At 37.8% G+C, this 22,106-nt stretch overlaps 1 protein-coding gene across 4 annotated transcripts; it reads right to left on the bottom strand.

Annotated features, from left to right (window-relative positions):
* Positions 1-284: 284 nt before the first annotated feature.
* htr1fb (5-hydroxytryptamine (serotonin) receptor 1Fb) lies at positions 285-22,083 on the bottom strand. 4 transcript variants are annotated; one of them, XM_043235882.1, is made up of 3 exons: positions 10,732-10,939; positions 10,372-10,435; positions 285-1,860 (listed from the first exon to the last, which is right to left on the bottom strand). In XM_043235882.1, exon 3 carries the CDS (start codon positions 1,836-1,838, stop codon positions 723-725), a length of 1,116 nt encoding a protein of 371 aa, XP_043091817.1. In that variant the 5' UTR covers positions 1,839-1,860; positions 10,372-10,435; positions 10,732-10,939; the 3' UTR covers positions 285-722. The 4 variants fall into 4 exon arrangements, with proteins under 4 accessions (XP_043091817.1, XP_043091808.1, XP_043091791.1 ...); XM_043235873.1 differs by having other exon boundaries at positions 10,422-10,435; XM_043235856.1 differs by lacking the exons at positions 10,372-10,435; positions 10,732-10,939 and adding an exon at positions 20,918-22,083.
* Between the last annotated feature and the right edge of the window lie 23 nt (positions 22,084-22,106).

Genomic DNA, 22,106 nt, shown 5'->3' with positions numbered 1-22,106 from the left:
ATAAATTTAAAGTCAAAATCGTGCATATATTGTGGCATCCGAATTAAATGCTACACACTACGAAGTTAGAATGATTGACTCTGTAATTGGTTAACTTTTATGCAAATGACTAAAATACAGCATGTACAATATTTTTCTTTTTTCCCTCCCAGTTGGTTTCACATGATACTCCGAGTGGCAGAAGTCTTTTAAATGCCGTCTTTTATTGTTTTGGAACGAAACGATGGTCCAGATTTTGTGAACTATCCTTAAAAACTGGTCACTGCCAAAACATTTAAGATTTCTATGTTTCAAAATATTTATTTTGTCAGTATACACAGCAACATAGGAATGGCTGTTAATGAAGAAAAATAATTTTGGGATCCAGATGTAGTTACAATATATCAGCAGGGGCAACTGGACCATGCTAACCAGCCAAACTTTGCCCCCTTGGTGGAGTCGATTTACTTAATATCTGTGCACCAGATATTTTTAGTTTAATATAAAATCCTCAGTTTCAAAAATACTTAAATCTTCAATTGGACTGTTTTTTTTTTTTTTTTCATTTTTTTACATGCACTCATGTCCCGAAGCACTATATAAACAAAATACTGATGAAATGTCTCTGAAAGATGTGTCATTCTTGCAGAAGTCCAGTGATTTACATTATGACAGGATTGTCATTGTATTTGCAAGTTCTGTGCCTTAAAACCCTCATATTTTTCCTTCCCTCCCAGTCGGTTTCACAGGATATTACTGCAGCAGAGGGGCAGAAGTCTTTTAAATGCCTTCTTAAAGTCCTCATTAAAGATGGTGTATATTAGCGGATTGATGAGGGAATTGAGGTACCCGAGCCAGGTGAGGAAATCTGCGAGCACAGCGGAAGTGCTGCAGTTCGGGCAAATATTCACAATCACCTCCTTCAGGAAGAACGGCAACCAACAAACCACGAAGGCTCCCAGGATTAGTCCTAACGTAAAAGCGGCCCGTCTCTCCCTGGCCCCTGGGTTCCTGCGGACCTTGATGAGATTACCCGATGAAGAAGTAATGCGCACCCTTTCTCCATCTGTCGACGGATCGGAAAATGACTTCTCGACTGGGCAGAATGTTTCGTGACTGAGGGCGATGTCTTTATCGGAGCTCATTCCGGGAAGCATGACGCTCCTCACTGTCTGTTTGACCAATCTACTGCTCCCTCGACGGTTACGCAGCGTCTCCGCCGCCTTGTAGATCTTGTAGTAAAGAACCAAAATGAGGGTCAGTGGAATATAGAAAGCTCCGAAAGTGGAGTAGACGGTGAAAGCCACATGGTCGTGCTCAATCAAGCAGTCCATGACTTCCCTCTCCCCATCTTTGTGTTCCACAGGGAATTTCCTCCACACTAAAGGTGGTAGAGACACCAGCACAGACAGTATCCACAGTGCCAAAATGGTTACGATTGCTCTTTTGTAAGTGCGTTTCTGGGAATAGGCCACGGCATCGGTAATGGCGCGGTATCGATCGAGCGCGATGGCGGCTAGGTGTAAAATTGAGCAGGTGCAGCACGTAACGTCGACACCCAACCAAAGGTGACACACGATCGGCCCGAGAACCCACGTCTCTTCTGCTATGTACACAATGCTGACGGGCATCACCAGAACGGCCACTAGGAGGTCAGTCACCGCCAGAGAGCAGATGAGGTAGTTGGCCGGTTGGTGGAGTTTGCGGGTGATCAGGATAGCAGTGATGACCAGGGAGTTGATGGCGGTGGTTGCCACAGCTAAGAAGGAGAGAGTCAGGGAGAGGAGGATCTTACTGGGACTCATCTTGCTCGCTAGAACATCAGAGAGATCCACGGATGAGCAGTTGACGGCGTCCATGGTCAAAGCATGCGGATGCGACCTGTAAGAGACGGATAAAGAAAAAGAAAAAGTATAAGATATTCTGTAAGATATTCTGAAGTGTGAAAATGAAACATGTTACTTAACAATCAGTCAAACTTGACACAACTCTAGAGAATTTGTGTTATATAACCTCATTATTTTAGTGGGTATTTCTTGAATTTATTTCCCATGTGTTAATTTTTTAGAAAGGAGTCTAGCAGACAGATATCAAAATATAGATTATTATTTATTAATTCAATACATCTTTATGTTGTCTACAATAATATTGTTACCAGATACCTATGCCATCAATTCTTCAAATACAACTTAAAAAAAAAAACTGAACTGTGTCCCTTTTTAAAAAGCAGCTATATGCAACATAATATGTTTCAAATGCTTCTAATGCATCTGTTTTATTGTTAAAAACTTTGTATCAGACATTTAACTTAAACTATGAAATCTTTATCTGCTAAAAATCTGAATTATTACATTAGCACCAAGACTGCAATAAACAAACAATTTCAACATTCATGGCGTGGATATTATTTACTCCATTTGTCATATATTACAATTGTCTAAAAGTGGCCTTTCTGTTTCAAAAATGTTATAAATGACACCAAAGGGGTAGTTCATCCAAATCTGAAAACTGTATCACCCTAATGTCGTTCCAAACCCGTAACACCTTTGTTCATCTTCAGAACACAAAATAAGATAATTTGATGAAATATAAGTTTCTGGCCCTGCATAGACAGCAGGGGAACTAATATGTTCAAGGCCCAGAAATGTAGTGAGGATACTGTTAAAATAGTCTGTGTGTTCTGAAGATGAACAAAGGAGAACAAACACGATTAAAATTAAGGTAAACTTTCCTATTTAACACAATATATCATTTTAAGTTGAGAATAAAGACAGAATTTCACTGTGATATTCACTGTAGACTGTTAGTGGACAAATTAAATAATCTACTGAATTTCTGAGGAAACGTACGTCCATTTCAAATGTAAGCGGCGTATTTCATTCAGTTTGCTATGCAGTTCTCAAGGTGGCAATTTTTTTTGCTCACCCCCTTGTCCAAATTTACCACCTCTTAAGAGCACAAGATGGTTTTCAGCATTACACGGCATGTTTAAAAATATGCCGGGTACATTACTTAAAAGGTACTTATCACTTTTTAGTTTTCTCTTTGGGGTAACAGGATTTATCCTTATGCATGCCAAGCCAGATGAAAGCATTTTAAAATGTTTACTATTTGCGTCACTGCTGGTGAAGCTGTAATCTGGCCTGGCAGTAAGATGCTGATAACGCCGAGAGACGTTGGTGCCGCCCTGTCAATCTAATACGCTCCACGCAAGTTTTGGTGATTCATTTTTCACAGTGCAGTGGAAACACACCAGCGAGCACGCTGACTGCTCAAAAGGCTGGGAATAGATGGCCAACCCTGTCTTTCTCAATGCTAAGCCATGCTAGTCAGTGTGATCCTGCCCAAAAAAAAAGAGATCATCACAGCGAGCTGTTTTCTCCTGCCAGCCACATTTCTCACTTCCTACAGTAACGTGATCAGCCTGTGATACTCGGGCTGTTTAAACACTATTAGCACTCTGCCCTCTAATGATGTTTTTAAGATTAGCACCATAAATATAGATTTATATTGCTTTGGCTATAAATGGTGGCACTGTTCCAGGCTTTTTTTTGTGCTTGTGAAGAAAGAAGTCACCAATGTAAAAATACTAAAAATAAATCATAATAATAATAAATAAAGCTTAATATTGGTGCCAATAACCTCCTAACACAAGTCTTAAATTTGACACATACACATGTTGTGTTTCCATGTTTTTTTATGGGTACTCTCCATAAGCGTATTAGTTTTTATACCGTACAGACTGTATGTGTTATTGTCCTACACATAAACCTACCCCTTACAGGAAACTACTGCCATTTTTAGATTTTCAAAATATAAAAATCCTGTATGTTGTATAAGCTTCCTCATGGGGGAGATTTATTGGTATTCCTATCCTTGTTGGGACATTTGGTCCCTTATAACGTGATAAATACCAACACACACACACACACACACACGGGTACATCTTTAAAAATGTAAATATCATGAAAAAAAGGTTTTTGGTAACATTTGAAAAATGTCAACTTTCATATTCTACATCTATTCTACATGTAAAGTAAAACATTTCCTTCTTTTACATTTTGATGATTAGAGCTTACAGCTCATGAAAGTCAAAAAGCTTTCACAATAATCTGCTTTGTTCACCCTTTTGATCTTCTATTTAAAAAAAAAAACAAAACACACAATTCTAATCTATCATTCAAGTAAAACAGTTGAATGCGAGGGGAGAAAATCTTTTTCTCCAATGCATGTTGGCTACAATCATCGGCCCCCCTTGAAATTCCTATGAGTGAAATATCTCTGAAGTATATTCCCTTTTATATTTACATCTTATTTAGCATACCACGGTATTCCAAAGGACTATAAATATAAAGAAAACAAAGGCCACATTTCGTTAATTATTCATCACAAGGAGTAAAACCAAACAGTAGTTCAAACAGCAGTTCGATAAATTACACATCTATATGGGCATGCTTCAGATCGAGAGCCGCAGGTTCAATAACACGACTTTGCCTTTGGTCAGCTAACAGGTCTCATAGAGCATTCTGGGATTGCAGGTGAAGCTGGCTTTGGAATCAGGCCGAATAAGGTATCTTACGAGGCAGTATAATACGCTGCCCACCTTTTATAACAACCTTCATGCACTTATAATGCATTAAAGTGCTACCGTCAGAGACAGCTCACAAGGTTTTTAAAACAAAGCGTAGGTTAAGCTGAACATCAGATTAGCCGTTATGTGTAAAGCAGTGCATCTTCAAGTGCTTAATAATATACATATTCACTTTCATTCTGATCTTTATCCAGATTTCATGCATTTAAAGACCATTAACTCGCAGTGCCATCAAACTAGAAAAAGATTGTTTTTTTTAAACAAACAAAATGCTAGATGCAAGCCGTACTCTATTAAAGAAATCAACAACAAATCACAGGATCTATTCTGGGTGCACATCAACAGGGACTATATATCTCACACTAATAATTTCTTGATTTGCACTCTATTAAAAGTATCTGCATAGGTGATATGCCTCGAAGACGTTTAAATCCCTGCCTGGGTTACCTGCTTGACGGCAATTCCCTTCCTCAAAGAGTCTCAAAAGACCAAAGGTAATTGCGAGTAGTTTCATTGAATATATAAGCGTTTGAAGGTCTCACAATTCCCTCTCAAAGGACCAACTCTGTTAATTCACTGAGCTCTAATACGGTGCAGCAGATTCGTCACTGTTTTGTTGGTGCTGTGGCTTCATCAGCCTTGACACGTGTTCCCGTTATAAAACGGCAAATCGGTAAACAAATACGGTGATTCAGAAAACAGCATGCGAAAAAGTGGGATTTATTCGTTTGGTTACTTTGATGCTCAAAATGAAGGTTTATAACATTTAATGCGAAATCCATGTGACAGGTAAACCGCGTAACCGTCCAAATGAAACGGGAAATGCAATGAACGAAGGGGCGAGACTTTTTTATTTTTATTTTTTTAAATCTATTTTTGATTGGATTGGCTCATGAGAAATGGTTCTTATTCAAATCAGAATGAAGCCAGGTGGTTGGAGGGGGAGGGGTTGAATAGTAAAATGGATTAATGAAAACAGCTGAAAAAGAAAGTCATTTCAGAGCAAGAGCGAGTTATTACGTTCTGATAAAATGTAATGTGAATCGTGCACAATAACACTAGCGCTGTGTATTAAAAAGTAAATAAGGTCAATTTTGATTTTATACCGGCACATACATACCCCCCACCCCTCTATTTCTTATCCCTTTTCAAAGTCGGAGTAATGCACGTGGATGATACCTGACTGCATTACTGTTGGGGCTGGCAGATATAGAACTAGTATTTAGCCAAGCGCATTATTTACATTCAGTGTACTAAGCACTAAGTGTAGTGTTAGATGCTGTACTACACTGTATTTACATTGAAAGTCTGTATTTATTAAAATACTAATTTAAGCTATAAAAAGCAATTTTAATCAACACATGACATGAAAACGGACGGCAATCCATGCCGAATGCAAAGATTCATCCTAGCAGGCCCAAATTAAAACCGGTGGCTTGAAGAAAACTTAAAAAATGTTTGGTGACAGAAACAACTAAAACACAACTTACGTCTGTAGCTGGCAGTAACCAGGTGGGAGTTGTTTAAACTAGTACATTTGGCTATTCGCATTGATATCAATGGAAAAGGAAATTCATTTCGAAAGAAGAGCAAGTTATTACATTAAGATTAAAGATTACAGAAACTTTCCTTTGAATAGCGTGCAACAATGGATTATTCACAATAGGATGGGGCTGTGCATTAAAAAATGAAAGAGCATCAATACGAAGTAGCTACACTGACTTCCAATTCCCCCAAAAGAAAGTTTTACGCATTAACTTCCATTCATCCCAAGGTCTGATGCAACCATCTGGAAGTTGGAATTTCACTCAGCACTCATTTTTAACCAAAATAAAGAACTTTGGAGTAGGCTACATTAATCTTATGCAACACGTCTCGAGAGGTTGTGCGATTTTTTGCAATCTCTGCTTCAGAGAGCAAACAACGACAGACTGTCACGGCGAGATATCAGAACACATTGCCAGATGCAGAATGACTGAAGATCTGTCCTTCTCAAACTTCAAGCACCGACTGTGCCAAAAAGCCTTCTGAGTGATGGACTGGTGATCACAGTTCATGCCGGAGTCAGACTGGTTGCAATGAGATTTCTTTAAAGGAAAAAACGAAAAATGCTCCCCCTCGGGTCATCTAAGGTATAGACGAGTTTGCTTGCATGTTTCGTTTGTTTTTATGGGATCACATTTGGATGAATTTGGCATTCACTAATGGAATGGATCCTCTGCAGTGAACGGGTGCCGTCAGAGTCCAAACACTTCTTCCAAAGAAGAGCCCAAACACTTCTTTTCACGTCTTGTGAAGTAAAATACTGTGCTTGTAAGAAACAAATTCATATTCAAACCATTGCTAAAAAAAAGTCCTCTATAAATAATATTGCTTTCTCCAGTGAACAGTTCACCTTGTCTGAAGAGAAATATGCACAAATGAAAAAGTTTCTAAACAAATATATTGGTTAAATTGTTACGTTATGGAAGAAGCATAATTAGAAGCCAGAATCAACAGTTAAAATGTTTTCCTTAATGTATTTTCACTTGACGAGATGTTCATTGATGGATTTCTCACATGTAGATTGCTTGTGAATCATTGTGATGTTTTATATCAGCTGTTTGGACTCTCCCTGACGGCACCCATTCATCACTGTTGAGTGATGTAATGCTTCATTTATCCAAATCTGTTCCAATGAAGAAACAAATTCCTCTGTATCTTTGTTCTCTGTACATTTTTAGCTAATTTTCATTTTTTGGGGGGTGAACTATTACTTTAATACTGCTCAAGGCAATACTACTCTATCAAAATTCATGTCTTGGGTGAAAAAGAACAAAGAGTAGGATTAGACTGCGATGGGACTGTTTCTATAAAACCTGCTAAATGAAGCCATGGTGTAGATGTTTGTACACACAGGGCCACCTGGGTCACCTGCAAGCATCATCCGATCTCGATTCAGGTGGAAGTCAACAGATGGATTGCTTCTGGGCACTAAAATCGTCACGGGCACGGTCAGAAGATCATTACGGGCTGTCTGACCACACGGCCTCAATCAATAACGTCGCACTCTCCTGAAATGAGTTGGAAGCGCATCAAACACAGTCTTGTCCTTCACCTTTGAAACAAAGCATAATTGCCTTAATTTGCGCAGCTGACGGTTCTCAATGATGTCCAATTAACTCGAGCGTGTGAGGGACAAAATAAGATTTTATTGCGTTAAGTTTTCGTTACGTCGACTCGTAGTCAGTGGATTTCTCCGGGAAATTTTAAAGCTGTTCTAGGATTTACATCAAAGCGGCCCAAACCAGTTATTTGTAACAGATGCGAATATATTTCATCGTTCAATTAATTAAGATTAACATACGGTAAAATAGACAGGACAAAGCAATTTAATATTTCATTATGCATCTCCACATATTTAACTCAATATTAGAAGATATCACCTGATGGCAAATTAAATCAATAGGAATAAACAAATCCCCCCGTATTCAGACTCATCTATTCGTTCACCAAAAGCCCCCCATAGGAGATTCAAGCAATTATTTAGCTTCATAGAAGGAATTTCATTTTGTTTTAATTTCACTGTTTACTTGGCTCGCGGGATATTTCATACTCCACTACATGCACACAGTCACACTATCAAAACCCTATTCTTCATCCAGTAATTGAATCTCCATTGGGTGTGCATTCAGAGAATTAATGAGAACTAAATGTCAATCATGTTGTGCCAATGCAGTGTCTGGTGATTGATATCTTTAGGAAGCAAGCGAGAGGAGTTGCTGTTCTACTAGTTTGAAATCAAAAATCGGTGATACGTGCTCAGAATAAAACCTACCGTTACGCTTTATTTTATCAGCCCTGTGTATCAGGTGTATATATCAGGTATCAGTGCCATGCTCAACCATAGAAAGACAATTACTAATAATGATCAAATTTAACTGAAAGGGATTATACATACATATATATATATATATATATATATATATATATATATATATATATATATATATATATATATATATATGTGTGTGTGTGTGTGTGTGTGTGTGTGTGTGTTTTACAATTTTGAACAGTTTGGCAATAGCAATCATTATTGTCATATCGCTATGATTATTATCATCATATTTTGCATCTCTTTGTTTTGCTCTGGCAAATTGCAATCAATACATCTAAGGTCCTTTTATAATAACGGCTGAAGTATAAGGAACAAAATGTACCTGACTGGGTCTGAATAAAATATGAGACAACGCAGGGCATCTGGCTATAGGCCAAAGGGGCAGGACAGGCTAAGATAAGGATGCCACTCGCTCTATTAATATGCACAGCATACATCAGGCTCTTTAATCATCTTCAAAACCTAAAAACAAACGTCTGAGACAAATTAGTAATCATAACTTGTATTCTCATGTGCTGCAGATGTAGGTCTTTGCGTTTTTTTTTTTTTTAAAGAAGCTCTGAAACACCATTACAATTTATCATGCATTCAGCCCCAGAGCTGTTTTTTTTTTGGTATCACAGAGAGTCACAGCGCAGCTCAGAAATAACTTCACGGGGACCACCAAAACAGCGCCAGCCCTTGTTTATATTTTCAAAGACATGCTGATGAATCATACAGTCTGTCTCTATACTAAATCTTTATTGTTTTCTGGGGGAGTGTTTTTCCCTGTCTCATCTGCAAGCATTCCTCTGCTGTTCTGAATACACTTTTATTGGATATGTCCTTTTTCCCGCAGCTAAAATGTCTTGATTTGTAGGGTCCCTTAAAATACTTACATTTGTATACCTTAACCAGTCTTATCCTTTAACATAACAAAAATTGTGGTTATTATTATTATCCTTTAACTTAATAAAAAAAAGGTAATTATTATAATAATTTTTTATTGTTTCAGAACATGGAACCCCAAACTTTAACAAATTACTAATGAATCGAATTATGCATGTAGGCTACTTTACTCATTATATTTAATTTCATTCAGTATATTTCATTTAATATAACACACACACAAACACATTCCATAGGCGTATTAGTTTTTGTGTTATCGTCCTACACATAAACCTACCCCTTACAGGGAACTACTGCCATTTTTAGATTTTCAAAAAATTAAATCCTGTATATTTTATAAGCTTTTTTCCTCATGGGGACAAATGTCCCCGCAAGGTCAAAAAGCATACTTTGAATAGAATACTAGCAAATTTTGACCTTAATATTTTTTTTACATAACATAATACAAAATAATGAATGTATTTGGTATGTATTTGACTAGCACTAATATTTTAAGGACAGATATATACACACCCACAGTCCATTATTAAAGTAGTTAGCAAGTTGGCAAGATTCATTCAGAATGATAGCCTCTGTCTGCACTTACTTCATATAAGCAAGAATTTTTTTAGTTAATAACGCAATTGATTAAAAAAAAGCCTGCAAAAATAATTGAATAACTAACCAAACACTATCAGAAAGAAACTGTCACTGGGGCAGTACCATTTCAAGAGCGTTCACATTTGTACATCAAAGGTACTCTTTGGGTTTAGTAGGCTACCTAAACGCTAACATGTGACAGCTTTTGGACCTTTTTTTCCTGAGAGTGTAGTTCCGAGGGTGTTCTTAATTTAACGCGGAACAATTGTAGAGTTCACTTAATGATATAGACTACCAATAACTGACACAGGACCGTAGCCTACACTGAGTAGACAGTCGGGAATGGTATATAGCTTAGGCTATATGTAGAAGATAGAAGCTAAATAATTCCATGTCATCATATTCTGGGTTCTCTTGGACTAAAACCATTTGGGGAATTATGGATTCTACCGCCTACTGTGCTTTCGTTGTCTGGTTGGCGCAATAGATTCTCGTGGATTTATTTACCGCTTGAAGATAGCCTGCGTTTAAATAAAAAAAAAAAAAAAATATGGGTTATTCAAGTTATTAAGTCTCTACTTATAAATGCTAATTTAAATGCATGTTATAATTATGAATACGTGCATAAAACAATAAAAATAGTGTAGGCTTATAATGATAATATAAAAAAAATACACAAAAGTTAAATAATAAAAGTGCCTATATCCGTAGCCTATCACACGCGCACGTTTACTTAAGCCCACACTTCACGCGACGCGAATCACCTCAACAAACAGGTGGCCAAAACCTCATTTAGCAATTTGCCTGAAGTACTTACGTCCAGTGATCCGCAAGTCTTCGCTTCAGCGCGGTTTCCCCGGATAAACAATCCCCTGCGACTGATGGACACGACGGGAGCTGCGCGCGACTGCCGTAGTTCAACGCTTCTGATGAGAGCGCGAGAGATTCATCTAGTGCGTGGGAGCCGCGCGCGCCGCGGAGCGCCTGACAGGTGCTTAATGAGGGAGGCACTGCTTTATGATCGACTGAAGAATTGTCATCCCCTGTTTAATAGGACACGTGATACTTTAATAATCACCGTATCCTACTTTTATGTTTTCTTCTATTAGGCTATTTCTTTTTCTTTTCTTTTTTTAAGCTGGGTCAGCAAAGGGAAATTGCTTTCTTAACGGTGTCCTAACTGAATTCACAGTGTATTTGGACACAGTAAAATAAGATGTATGCGTTATGGCGATCATTGGGTCCTGTGGAGGTTTGGAGGATGCTATCCAAGGTCCTCCAGGTGGTTCAATAGGCTATGATTCATTTTCAGCCAGGAAACCTGCAATCTAGCGGTTATGTAACCGGTTGAATCTCAGATAGTCATACCTCAACGAGCAGAACAGATCCTGCCAAATATCAGCACGCTCAATAAATGATAGGGTTCGTGCCTCATGACAGCCAGCGGTGCGTATTATAAAAATAAACTCTGGTAGGTCTAGAGCACGTGGATATAATGCATTCTAATATATGTGCATATTTACCCAGAGTGAAGATGGAGGGAAGATTGCGTCTTAATAGAGGCAAACGAAAGCCTGATTGGTCAGGATGTTTTGCTCACATCAAAAGTTTCGCTGCGAACGTTGAAAGAGGGACGTAGAGAATGGGAGGTCAGAGAGGCAGGGAATTGGATTTCAGATAAAGCAGGGACAGAGATTGGGATCCGAACAGGAGGAGTCTCTGTAACAAGGCCACGGATTTCTTGAAAGACGGGGAAAGGATAGAGCGAGACTCAAAAAATGAGTGAGTGAGGGATATAAACCAGCACGAACAGGTGGGCTACGCCGACAGAGGAGAGATGGGAAACCTTTGTGATGATGCTCTCTCGCGCGGTTTGTCACTTTCCGCTCGTTCTGTCAGTCGTTCCCTGGAGCGGAGATTCGTCATTATAGCTTATCTCGGAAATAAAAAGCCCATTCATCTGAACCCCGTATAAAAGCCAAAGCTAAAATTTCTCTAGTGGAACAGCAGTTTCTGTAGGCTTTGTTTATAGCAGATGTCAAGTCGTTTCATTTAACCTGTGGAGGGTTTAGTGCGTACGTCAGGAAATTTTGTAGGTTCAGCTTTGCCTCCAGGTTAAACGCACGGATTCCCACGTGGAAACATTGCCTTTGTTTGCTAGAAAGGATGTCTTTTGAAACGTCTCGGGAATGTTCTTATAGGAATTGCTGACCCAAAACAGAAGATTGTCTCATTATTTACTCGCTCTCACGTCACTCAAGTTTCAAACTTTTCCCCAAATCCGACAGCTCGAAACCCATCCTAAAATATAAATAAAGCTATACATTTCAATGTGTAAAGAGCCATTTATACGGGAAAAATGATCATGTCTTAGAGCTAAAAGGTTCAAGTATATAATTTTTTACCCCGCTAAACCTTAAAGTGATGACTGGACTGAACGTCAGCTGTGAGATTTTTTTGGCCTTTTGACCAAAACCCTATATCTGCCTAAATGTGCCTCTGATCCTTCTTGTTTTCCTTTGTGTCACAACGCATTAGTCTACAGCACCGTATTTTCTAAAGTGAAATGGATAAATTCCCTGAAGGCCGTAATAGGTGAGATTTGCCTCGTATCTTTTTCACAAAAGACAGCAGAGCGAGTTCATGCGAGGTTTTCTAACTTCAAGCTCTTTACGTGTTTGTATAGTTGGAAGATTTCACTTAAGGGCCGATCTGCACACAAAAACAAGTATTAGTCATGAGAGGCGGGAGACAGCAAGTGTCACCGATTTGGAATGAGAAAAATGCAATCAAAGACACTTTTGTGAAACACCTTGCATGCGTCTTTTATACAAACATGGCTTTATCACTTCGTAACAGTCATCATTTCCTCACCCCTTCATTCCAAACCTATAGTTTCTTTTTTTCTGTAGAACACTGTAGAAGAGTTTGAAGAATGTTTCATGAATGGATAAAGTCAATGAAGTCGTTCAGGCTTGTATTGATGAAACTGTACTTGTACTTGCAATGACAAGCCATAAAAATATATATATATATTATCTTATTTAAATGTATCACTTTCATTTGCGATTTACTTACTCATCTTTTAAAGATTGAATGCCATATGAATCTCAACAAAATTTGTCAAATTCATTAAAGCAGCTGGTTCTCGGTCTGGTATCTTGTAAAGGAGTGACATTTCAGATATGTATTGTGTTACGAAATATGTTTATTTTCAATAAATGCTATTCTTTTGACCTTTCTTTTCATGAAAGGACCACGTTCCTGAAAATCCAGCTTTGCCATCGAAGGACAAAACACATTGTATAAACAAAAAGTAATTTTTTTATGCTGCAATATACTGACTCATTAAAATGACAACGAAGCCAGCCAAACAGATTTTAGCTTGGGATTTTACTTGCCATGCTCTTATGTAATCAGGATGGCAATTCTTGGGCCCGTTACAAAACCGTCATCGCAGGCTCCCTTAAGCCCGGCTCGGCCCCTATCGGTAGCTTTGTGTGTAATATTCATCAGATGGTCGGTGAGCCCGTGGGCAGGCCGTCTAAGACAAGGTTAAGCAGACTGAAACACAAATTGGTACAAATTGGTTCTACAAACTTTGTGCAATCTGGGCTTAAGTGCCTTATTTCACCGGTCACTTCTATCTTGAACCAAACATGCGATATTTACGTCACAAGCTCCACACAGCATCGTGTCAGCACTGAGACAAAATGAAAAATAACCAAGCAATATCTCAACCATAAGACAGCACGGTCACAGAGCATAGCAATGCATCACACTTTTTATGATATTACCACATTGAACTGAAAATAAATGCTGGGAAGGAAAATCCCAACGGATCGGTTTCTGTGCCAGGATTCCTGCCTTTTGGATGACACCATTTGACGTGAAGTTAGAGATAAAAGTGTTGTATCTGACATCCTTCTCTGCATTTTAATTTCTTTTTCTTACCATTTATATATCGTTGCAATGCGTTCACAAAGCTGAATCTACAGACAATCTGCTATAATTCACTCAGAACTCTTTCAACTTACTCTGGCTGTCATCTGTCTATTTTCATCATTCGTTGCCTTTCTCTCACTCTCAGGTAAACCAAATGTGAACAGTTATAACTTTGTAGATACTTTTTTTTTCTTTTCTTGCCAAGTTCACACAAGCCAGACAGAGATCCAGACACCACAAATCCTTCTCTTCTCTGAACTAACTTTCTCTGTCTCTTAAAAAAAACACACCAACGCTGCACTTTGATGTTGCTCCTGTGTAGAAAAAAAATTGAGAAAATAGGCTTAAAAATGTGTGGGAAATACAATACGATTTCTTGTGCTAGCTAATGACTGAATGAGCATTATATTTTGTATGCATACTGGGGTCAGGGAATGTTTCTTTTTTATTTATTATTTTATTTAATGTTAAATATTTTAATTAATCAAATGAGTAAAATGTTAAAAAGTTTGACCAAAACAACTGAGAATTAACTTCCAATTAATTTTGCTGAATGCCACAACTGACCAAGAACATAAAAGGCTGACTTGAAATGCTCAATTAGACCTATAGGGGTTGGACAATGAAACTGAAACACTGGCCAATTTAGTGTTGGTGGTTTTATGGCTAAATTTGAGCAGCCTGTTGGCCAATCTTCATTGATTACACATTCCAGTAGGAGCAGAGTGTGAAGGTTTCATTAGCAGAGTAACAGTTTTGCTTAAAATATTGCAATGCACACAACATTATGGGTGACAGAGTTATGGGTGAAAGAGGACAAATTGTTGGTGCACGTCTTACTGACACATCTGTGACCCAGACAGCAAGTCTTTGTGATGTGTCAAGAGCCACGGTATCCAGGGTAATGTCAGCATACCACCAAGAAGGATTAACCACATCCAACAGATGTAACTGTGAACGCAAGAGGAAGCTGTCCGAAAGGGATGTCCGTGTGCTAAACCGGATTGTATCCAAAAAACATAAAACCACAGCTACCCAACTCACTGCAGAATTAAATGTACACCTCAACTCTCCTGTTCACACCAAAACTGTCCGTGGGGAGCTCCACCGGGTCAATATACATGGCCAGGCTGCTAAAGCCAAACCTTTGGTCACTTGTGTCAATGCCAAACGTTAGTTTCAAAGATGAGTCCACCTTCACTGTCTTTCCCACATCAGAGAGAGTTACGGTGTGGAGAAGCCCCAAAGAAGCATGTCCAGAGTAAAGCATGGGGGTAGATCAGTGATGGTTTGGGCTGCAATCATCATGGCATTCCCTAGAGCCAGTACTTCTGCTAGATAGACGCTGCCAAAGACTGTCTGAAGGACCATGTGCACTCAGTGGTTCAAACATTGTATCCTGAAGGCAGTGGCATGTATCAGGATGATAATACACCAATACACACAGCAAGACCTGTGACAGAGTGGTTTGATGAACATGAAAGTTGAACATCTCCCATGGCCTGCACAGTCTCCAGATCTAAATAATATTGAGCCACTTTGGGGTGTTTTAGACGAGCGAGTCAGGAAACATTTTCCTCCTCCAGCATCACGTAGTGACCTGGACACTATTCCACCTAATCCCTCTGGAAACTGTGCAGGACTTGTATCTGTCATTCCCAAAACAAACTGGATGCTGTATTGACTGCAAAAGGAGGCCCTACACCATACTAATGAATTATTGATGTGACCAAACTAGATTTTTGGATCTATAGATGAGGTGTATGTCTGCTGCAAGAAGAAAAAAAACAATAACAACCACTCAGTAAAATGGAGAGGGACCAGTCTTTTTATGGGGGTGCTTTACTATTACAGGGTCGGAAATTTTGATTGTATTATGCTTTCCAGCAGGAAAATCATGTCAAATTATACATCCAAATCTACTTAAGATTGGTTCAGAGATCATCATTAAATATTATTGAGAGGCCTATTTAGTCTCAAGTTTCAATCCAAGTTTTTGTTTCTTTAGTTATTAATTTGCTTCCAAATATTAATCTCTAGAAAATATATGCATTCTCAGAATCACTCAAATGTGTATTAATAGCAGTTTAATGATGCCTTGGTTGAACTATTTTAAAAAAGAGTGGAAGGGGCCTACTGCATGTAAAAATAAATAAACAAATAAAACATCTGTCCTGCATTATATAATGACTGGTACACGGAGTGTTTCTGCTCAGGTGTCTATAGGATCTGCCTGGTTTTGCTCTGTAAGAACACGAATTAGAGGGAACATTGACCATGGGTGTGTTAAATTGATTTAAATGCAATGAGTACCCAGCATCTGCTACCCCTATTTACCAAGTGCAGGCAGAAGAACATAGATAACCTTGCACTGGAGTGAAAATATCCTGCTGCTTTGATCACGGCTGCATTATCATAAGCATACAACATACGGAAATAAGCATACTTGACATCACACCTACAGCCCCTGACACAATACAAGTGCTTGTTGAGTTTATGATTGGATGCCGCTGTAAGGAAGCAATAATCCCCCCAAAAAAAGCCTTATGAAAGATAATAGCATACGGGCATTTTAGGCATCGTTGCAGGCTGTGTTGATTCAAATGAAAACGACATGAGAAACAGATATTTCATTATTGATGTCCTTTGCCGTTGATTATTGTCTTGGAGTTTTCAGTGTATTTACTCTCAAGCCATACATGATGCAGATCAGTTTGCTACTTCATGAGAACAGATTTGGAGAATTTAACATTACATTTAACATTACGTCACTGACCAGTGAATCCTCTGCAGTGAATGGGTACCGTCAGAAAGAGAGCCCGAACTGCTGATAAATACGTCACAGTGCATAAATTAATATCTTTTTAAATGAAAAGTTGTTAGAATCAAGGATAGCATTAAACTGTCCCTTCTGGCCAAAATCCATAATAAGTCAAAAATTCTTCTTCTTTTGTCCTGTTACATAAAAATATTAATTTAGAACGGTTTTGGGCTGTTTTGGCTTGCAAACAATGCTTCATCTCTGTATATTTCTCTTCTGATTCTGATCCAGACTCACTGGCAGTGTTTCGGATAGAAAATGTAGCCTATTTTAGCCAGAAGCAACAGAGCTGTAATAAAAAGCTTCAATAATGGTTTCATTTCTTACATGCAGCTTATTTCTATCTATGTTAATTCATGACATGGAGTTGTGTGGATTATTGTAATGTTTTGTTTGTTTGTTTTTTGGATTCTGATGGCACCCATTCACTGCAGAGGATCCGTTGGTGAGCAAAACAAAAAAAAGTCTACAAATCTGTTTCCATGCAGAAATAAAGTCCTCCACACTTAAACTGCCTACAGGGTGAAGACATTTTTATTTAATTTTTTTAAATGAACTATTCCTTATACAGCCGAAGTGACTCTACAATACGAGTTTGACAAATACACATACGCCTCTGTGGACCATCAGTTTTGACAATGTTGTAAAATATAGCCCAGACACGAAACATTGGCTGCGCTGAGGGCTTTTTTTTTTTTTTTTTTTCTCCATGAGATCAAACAATTGTTGCCAAAAAGGTATTAGCAGTATATGTTGCTCATATTTCAGTGGCTAATTGTTGTTCATCGTTTTAGGGTATGAAAGGTTCTTGCTTAGTCAACAGGAGTAACATGCCAGATATTGATTTGTTTTCTTGTTTCAAAAGGCAAATGGCTATTAGCCAACACAAATTATTTAAATTAGCACAATCTGTCTCGGAAAAACTGGGGGAAAATGCTAATTAGAAATTCCTAGAAGTTGCATTCAGAACAGCATGAATTACTTTAAATAATAAACTGCTTTAAATAACAAATTCAAACAAAAGCACGGTTGCTGATGTTCCGCAGCTATGTGATTTAACCATTATCCCTTCCCATGAATAAGTAGAGGTGTGTGCAGTAAGTGAATTATTAGGAGTGTTTTGTACATCGTTAATTACTTCTTTCCCCACTAGGCTTTTTTCTCCTTCACTTAGTGGCATCACACGGGCGACCCCCCCGCGGCCCTCATTGAAATGCTTGTGATGACATGGCCTATTGTAACCATCTCTTTAACACTGAAGATGTCTGATCCATGTGACCTCCATGACTCAGAATTTGAAAGACGTTACATCAGCTGCAAATGTTCAATAATAGACAATTTCAAATAAATCTTTGCATGTTCTTCTGTTTTCTAAATACACAATACATACATACATACATATATACATACATACATACACACACACACACACACACACACACACACACACACACACACACACACACACTGTCTTGCAAATGTATTCAGACCCCTTCAATTTTTTCACAATTTCACATCTACACTCCATACATCATGATGTTATGAAAGGGAATAACAGGTTTTTAACATCTTTGCCAATTTAGATAAAGAAATGTAGCTCAGGAGCATTAATACTGCTTGTAGATGTTACCATACTTTGAGTGAAATTAACTTGGGGCAAATTCACTTGAATGGGTATGAAATCATCTTGAAAAAAAGGTCTAACCACTGAAAATGAAGATTGGAATAAATATCAATCTCAAAAAACTCTGAGCTAAAACAACTGCTTGTACAACAACCACACTTCTGGAGTTCAGAAAAAAATATCTGTTGCATTGAAGGTTCACAGAAGCATTTAGCCTCCATTATCCGTACTGGAAGACGATTGGGAAAAAAAACAGGATTCTTCCTAAACTGAGCAATTGATTGAGAGGGGCTTTGGTTACCGTGGTGACCAAGAACCTGTTTGTGAGTTCCATGATCATATATGGAAACCACAGAAGGACAAACAAACATCACTGCAATACTCCACTGACCTAGGCTTTATGGCAATCCTCGCCTCTGTTAAGACACATGAAAGCACACTTGAAACGTACAAAAAAAAGCACCTAAGGGCCCTCAGACTCTGAGAAACAAGATTCTCTGTTCTGATGAACATCAGTTCTAAGCACCGCGTTTGAAGGAACCCAGCTGTGCTCGTCACCTGCAGAGCAGCATCCCACAAGTAAAGTGTGCTGGTAGAGGCCTGATGCTGTGGGGCGGCTTTTCAGCGGCAGGGACTGAGGGACTGGAGGAAAAGCTCAGTGCACCTCAATATAGACTTAGCCTTAATGAAAACCCAGTCCTGAGCGTTCAGACACTCCGGGCAGAAGGTGCACTTTCCAACAGCACACAGCAAGAGCTTGAGAGAAGAATAGTAGACGAACGCCAGCTGCTGAGACCCTAAAGATGCTTTAGCTACACTGTAAAAAAGAAGCGTCATTTTAACTCAAATCAATGTAAAATTTACTGATAAAAACTGTAAACATATTCCCAGCGTGATATGTTTTTTTAAATTGTTTATGTTATTGTTTCTGTACATGTAGGCTTTATGTTACATCTTCTGTTGTTAAATGAATGTTTAATGCATTATTTAAGAGTGTTCCCATGATGCTGTTTTGTGTTTGCAGGAATGACTCGTATTTATACGTTTATATTTATATATACTTATATATATTTATATTATACGTATTTCTGCTCGTGGGGGAGCTACTTGTGTGGCTCTTCATGTGTTTTTTTTCTTTTAAAGCCTGCATTATTATGCCCTTTGTTAGTTATGTTGTTATGTTAAAGGTACAAAACAGATTTTAATAGCAGTGTGCGTTGTTGAATTTACAATATTTTACAGTAAAATGTACAGTTCCTGACCATCTGTGTGTGTGTGTGTGTGTGTGTGTGTGTATTACATACATTACAGTGATATTGTCTTTCTGCTGTAAAAGCAATCACTGCAAATAGTTTTATATTTGTTGACATTATTTCTCTAAATTTGTCAATATGAGCAATATTTGTCAATATTTGTCAACACAATTTAATATGTCAATATCAACATTTAATGGGCTAATAGATTTTTTAAATCAAAAGTTGGATCCGTTAATAATAATAATAATTAATACACTTACTAACATGAGTAATCAATTTTAAATGACTATTAATAGCTGTAAATAATAGGGAAAGGCACTTGAAATCAAAAGGAGTTTTGTTAATATAGCATGCAATTTTTAAACCTACGCCAAGCAGATAGTAACTGTATAGTAGTATTATTATTAGTTTTACATGATTGAAATGAGGCTGTGATGGACAGATGTAGTCTTTACAATGCAGTGTATAGAGCTAGTCGAGCACAGGTCGTTTCCAAAACCAATTCCTCACAGCATTTTTCATTTCTGCCAAAAATGTATTTTAATTTATTCTTCTTTAATATATTTCATTAAATTTAATTCTACTGTTGTCACCTTCAAGAAATAAAACTAGAAATTTCATATGTTCAAGTATTATTTCCTGAGGAAGGATTAACCTGCTCACGCCGTTATAAAACGCTAAAAAGTGCTTCAAATGGACTGCTAAAAGGTCATATTATTTTGATGAATCAGTATCGAATTTAAAAAAATCTACTACTTTCTGTTAATCTATTACATTGCATTTTTCCTTTTCCTTTCAGACCCAAGCCTGATCCGATTTGCGGATTTTGACTAGTTTTCAGTGTTAAAAGGTGGCTGCAGCTTTTTTTTTTTTTTTTTTTTTACATTAATAAGCAAATAAGACAAGTAACGGAAAAATGCAGCTGGGGATAATAAACTTTCGTTGTGCCAAAAAATAAAGAAACCTGACCTGAGCTATAGCCATATTCATGACATACTGTAAGATGACTTTCATCTTTTCCTACTGACACAGAAATATCTCCTCATCATTTCTGTCTCGCATTTGATTGTTATTTAGGATGAAAAAAACCATCTGCCTCCGGTGTCTGAGTGAATCATAGAGAGAGAGAAATAAAAATGTCAACTTCCGAAGAAAAGTCAATATCAATTGCTTCTGCCAAACTCATGTCTGCGCAATTACGGTTTAGCCTTGGGCTCGTCTGACCACGGCCGACCGGAAGCTGCACAGGTAAACTTTACACCAGTTGGGTTTTATTTCACTCCGTTTTTATCATATCGCTGTAATATCTCACACACACACACACAAAAAGCCTAAGCTGAAAGTTGGAAGACTTTACCTTGGGACTTTGAGTGGGATTCTTCTTCATGGCTGGTCTGTCATGACCTGAATGAGATGCGAGTGGGAGGCCAGCGTTCTCCTCTGAGTCACTCCAGACGTTCAAGGAGGCCGGAAGGATCGTACTACGTGCATCTTCTGTCTCTCTGTGAAATGGAGTGAAAATGTGAGGGTGACACATTTTTCAGTAATCCTCAAAGGACTCCTACACTAGTGGCAGTTTTTGGGTTTGAAGTCAGTAAGCTGTTAAATTGAGATAAATGCTTCCGAACGACCGTAACCGAAAAAAAGTTTATATCATCTCAGGCTCGAGCCTCCCAACTATTGTACTCTTTAAAAAACAGGATTAAGGTCAGAGGAACAGCTTTTTAAAAACATTATCCAAAGGAATACGTAAAAAGGCCATCTCCCTTTAAAGATGGCAGTATACTTTACACTCCGACCTGCTGGGGACTTCGGTCACTGGAATTCTGCTTATATCAGGTTATTATTATATTATTAACTTCTCACAAATTTTAGGACATTTTGAAAACAATTTTGGACATCTGGGCAACCCTGAACTTAAACGCTGCACTAACTGGTAAAAAAGTAGATGCATTTTTATTTAGAGGTCAACGTACATTACTGTTTAAAAGCTCAAGTGAGTAAGATTTTTTTTTAAAATTGCTAATAAAAATTATTTAAAAAAAAATAAATAAATCAAGGCTGCACAAATTCCACTAAAACACTGTAAAAACTGTATTCTGAAATGTTATTACAATTTAAATAATGTTTGGTTTGTAATGTCTTGAAACAAGTTTTAGCTTAAAATTAAAAATAAAAATAATATTTAAATCAATGATAATAGCCTATTTGAAACATTTTGTTAGCCAATGCTAACTACATTTATAAATTGCTCATTTATAAATATTAATTCCATATTTTTTTTATTCTACTGTCCTTATATATAACGGTGATGCTCTCCAAAACAAGCTGTAAAATATTTTTTTTTCCCTTACGTCTGAAAATTAGATAATTTACTGAGAAATCTATTTTCTCTCTCAGGTACATCAGCAGTCTACAGTGTGCGTAAACATTTTAACTTTTGTCACTTTATTTAACTAACTTTTGATACGTTTGTAACTGACTAAATTAACAGTAACTTTTGAAAGGTAGTGTAGCTTTCCTATCAAGGGGGAACAAATGTAAAC

Source organism: Puntigrus tetrazona, chromosome 1 (assembly GCF_018831695.1).
Source record: "Puntigrus tetrazona isolate hp1 chromosome 1, ASM1883169v1, whole genome shotgun sequence".
NCBI lineage: Eukaryota > Metazoa > Chordata > Actinopteri > Cypriniformes > Cyprinidae > Puntigrus > Puntigrus tetrazona.
This window is presented reverse-complemented; position numbering and strand designations above follow the sequence as displayed.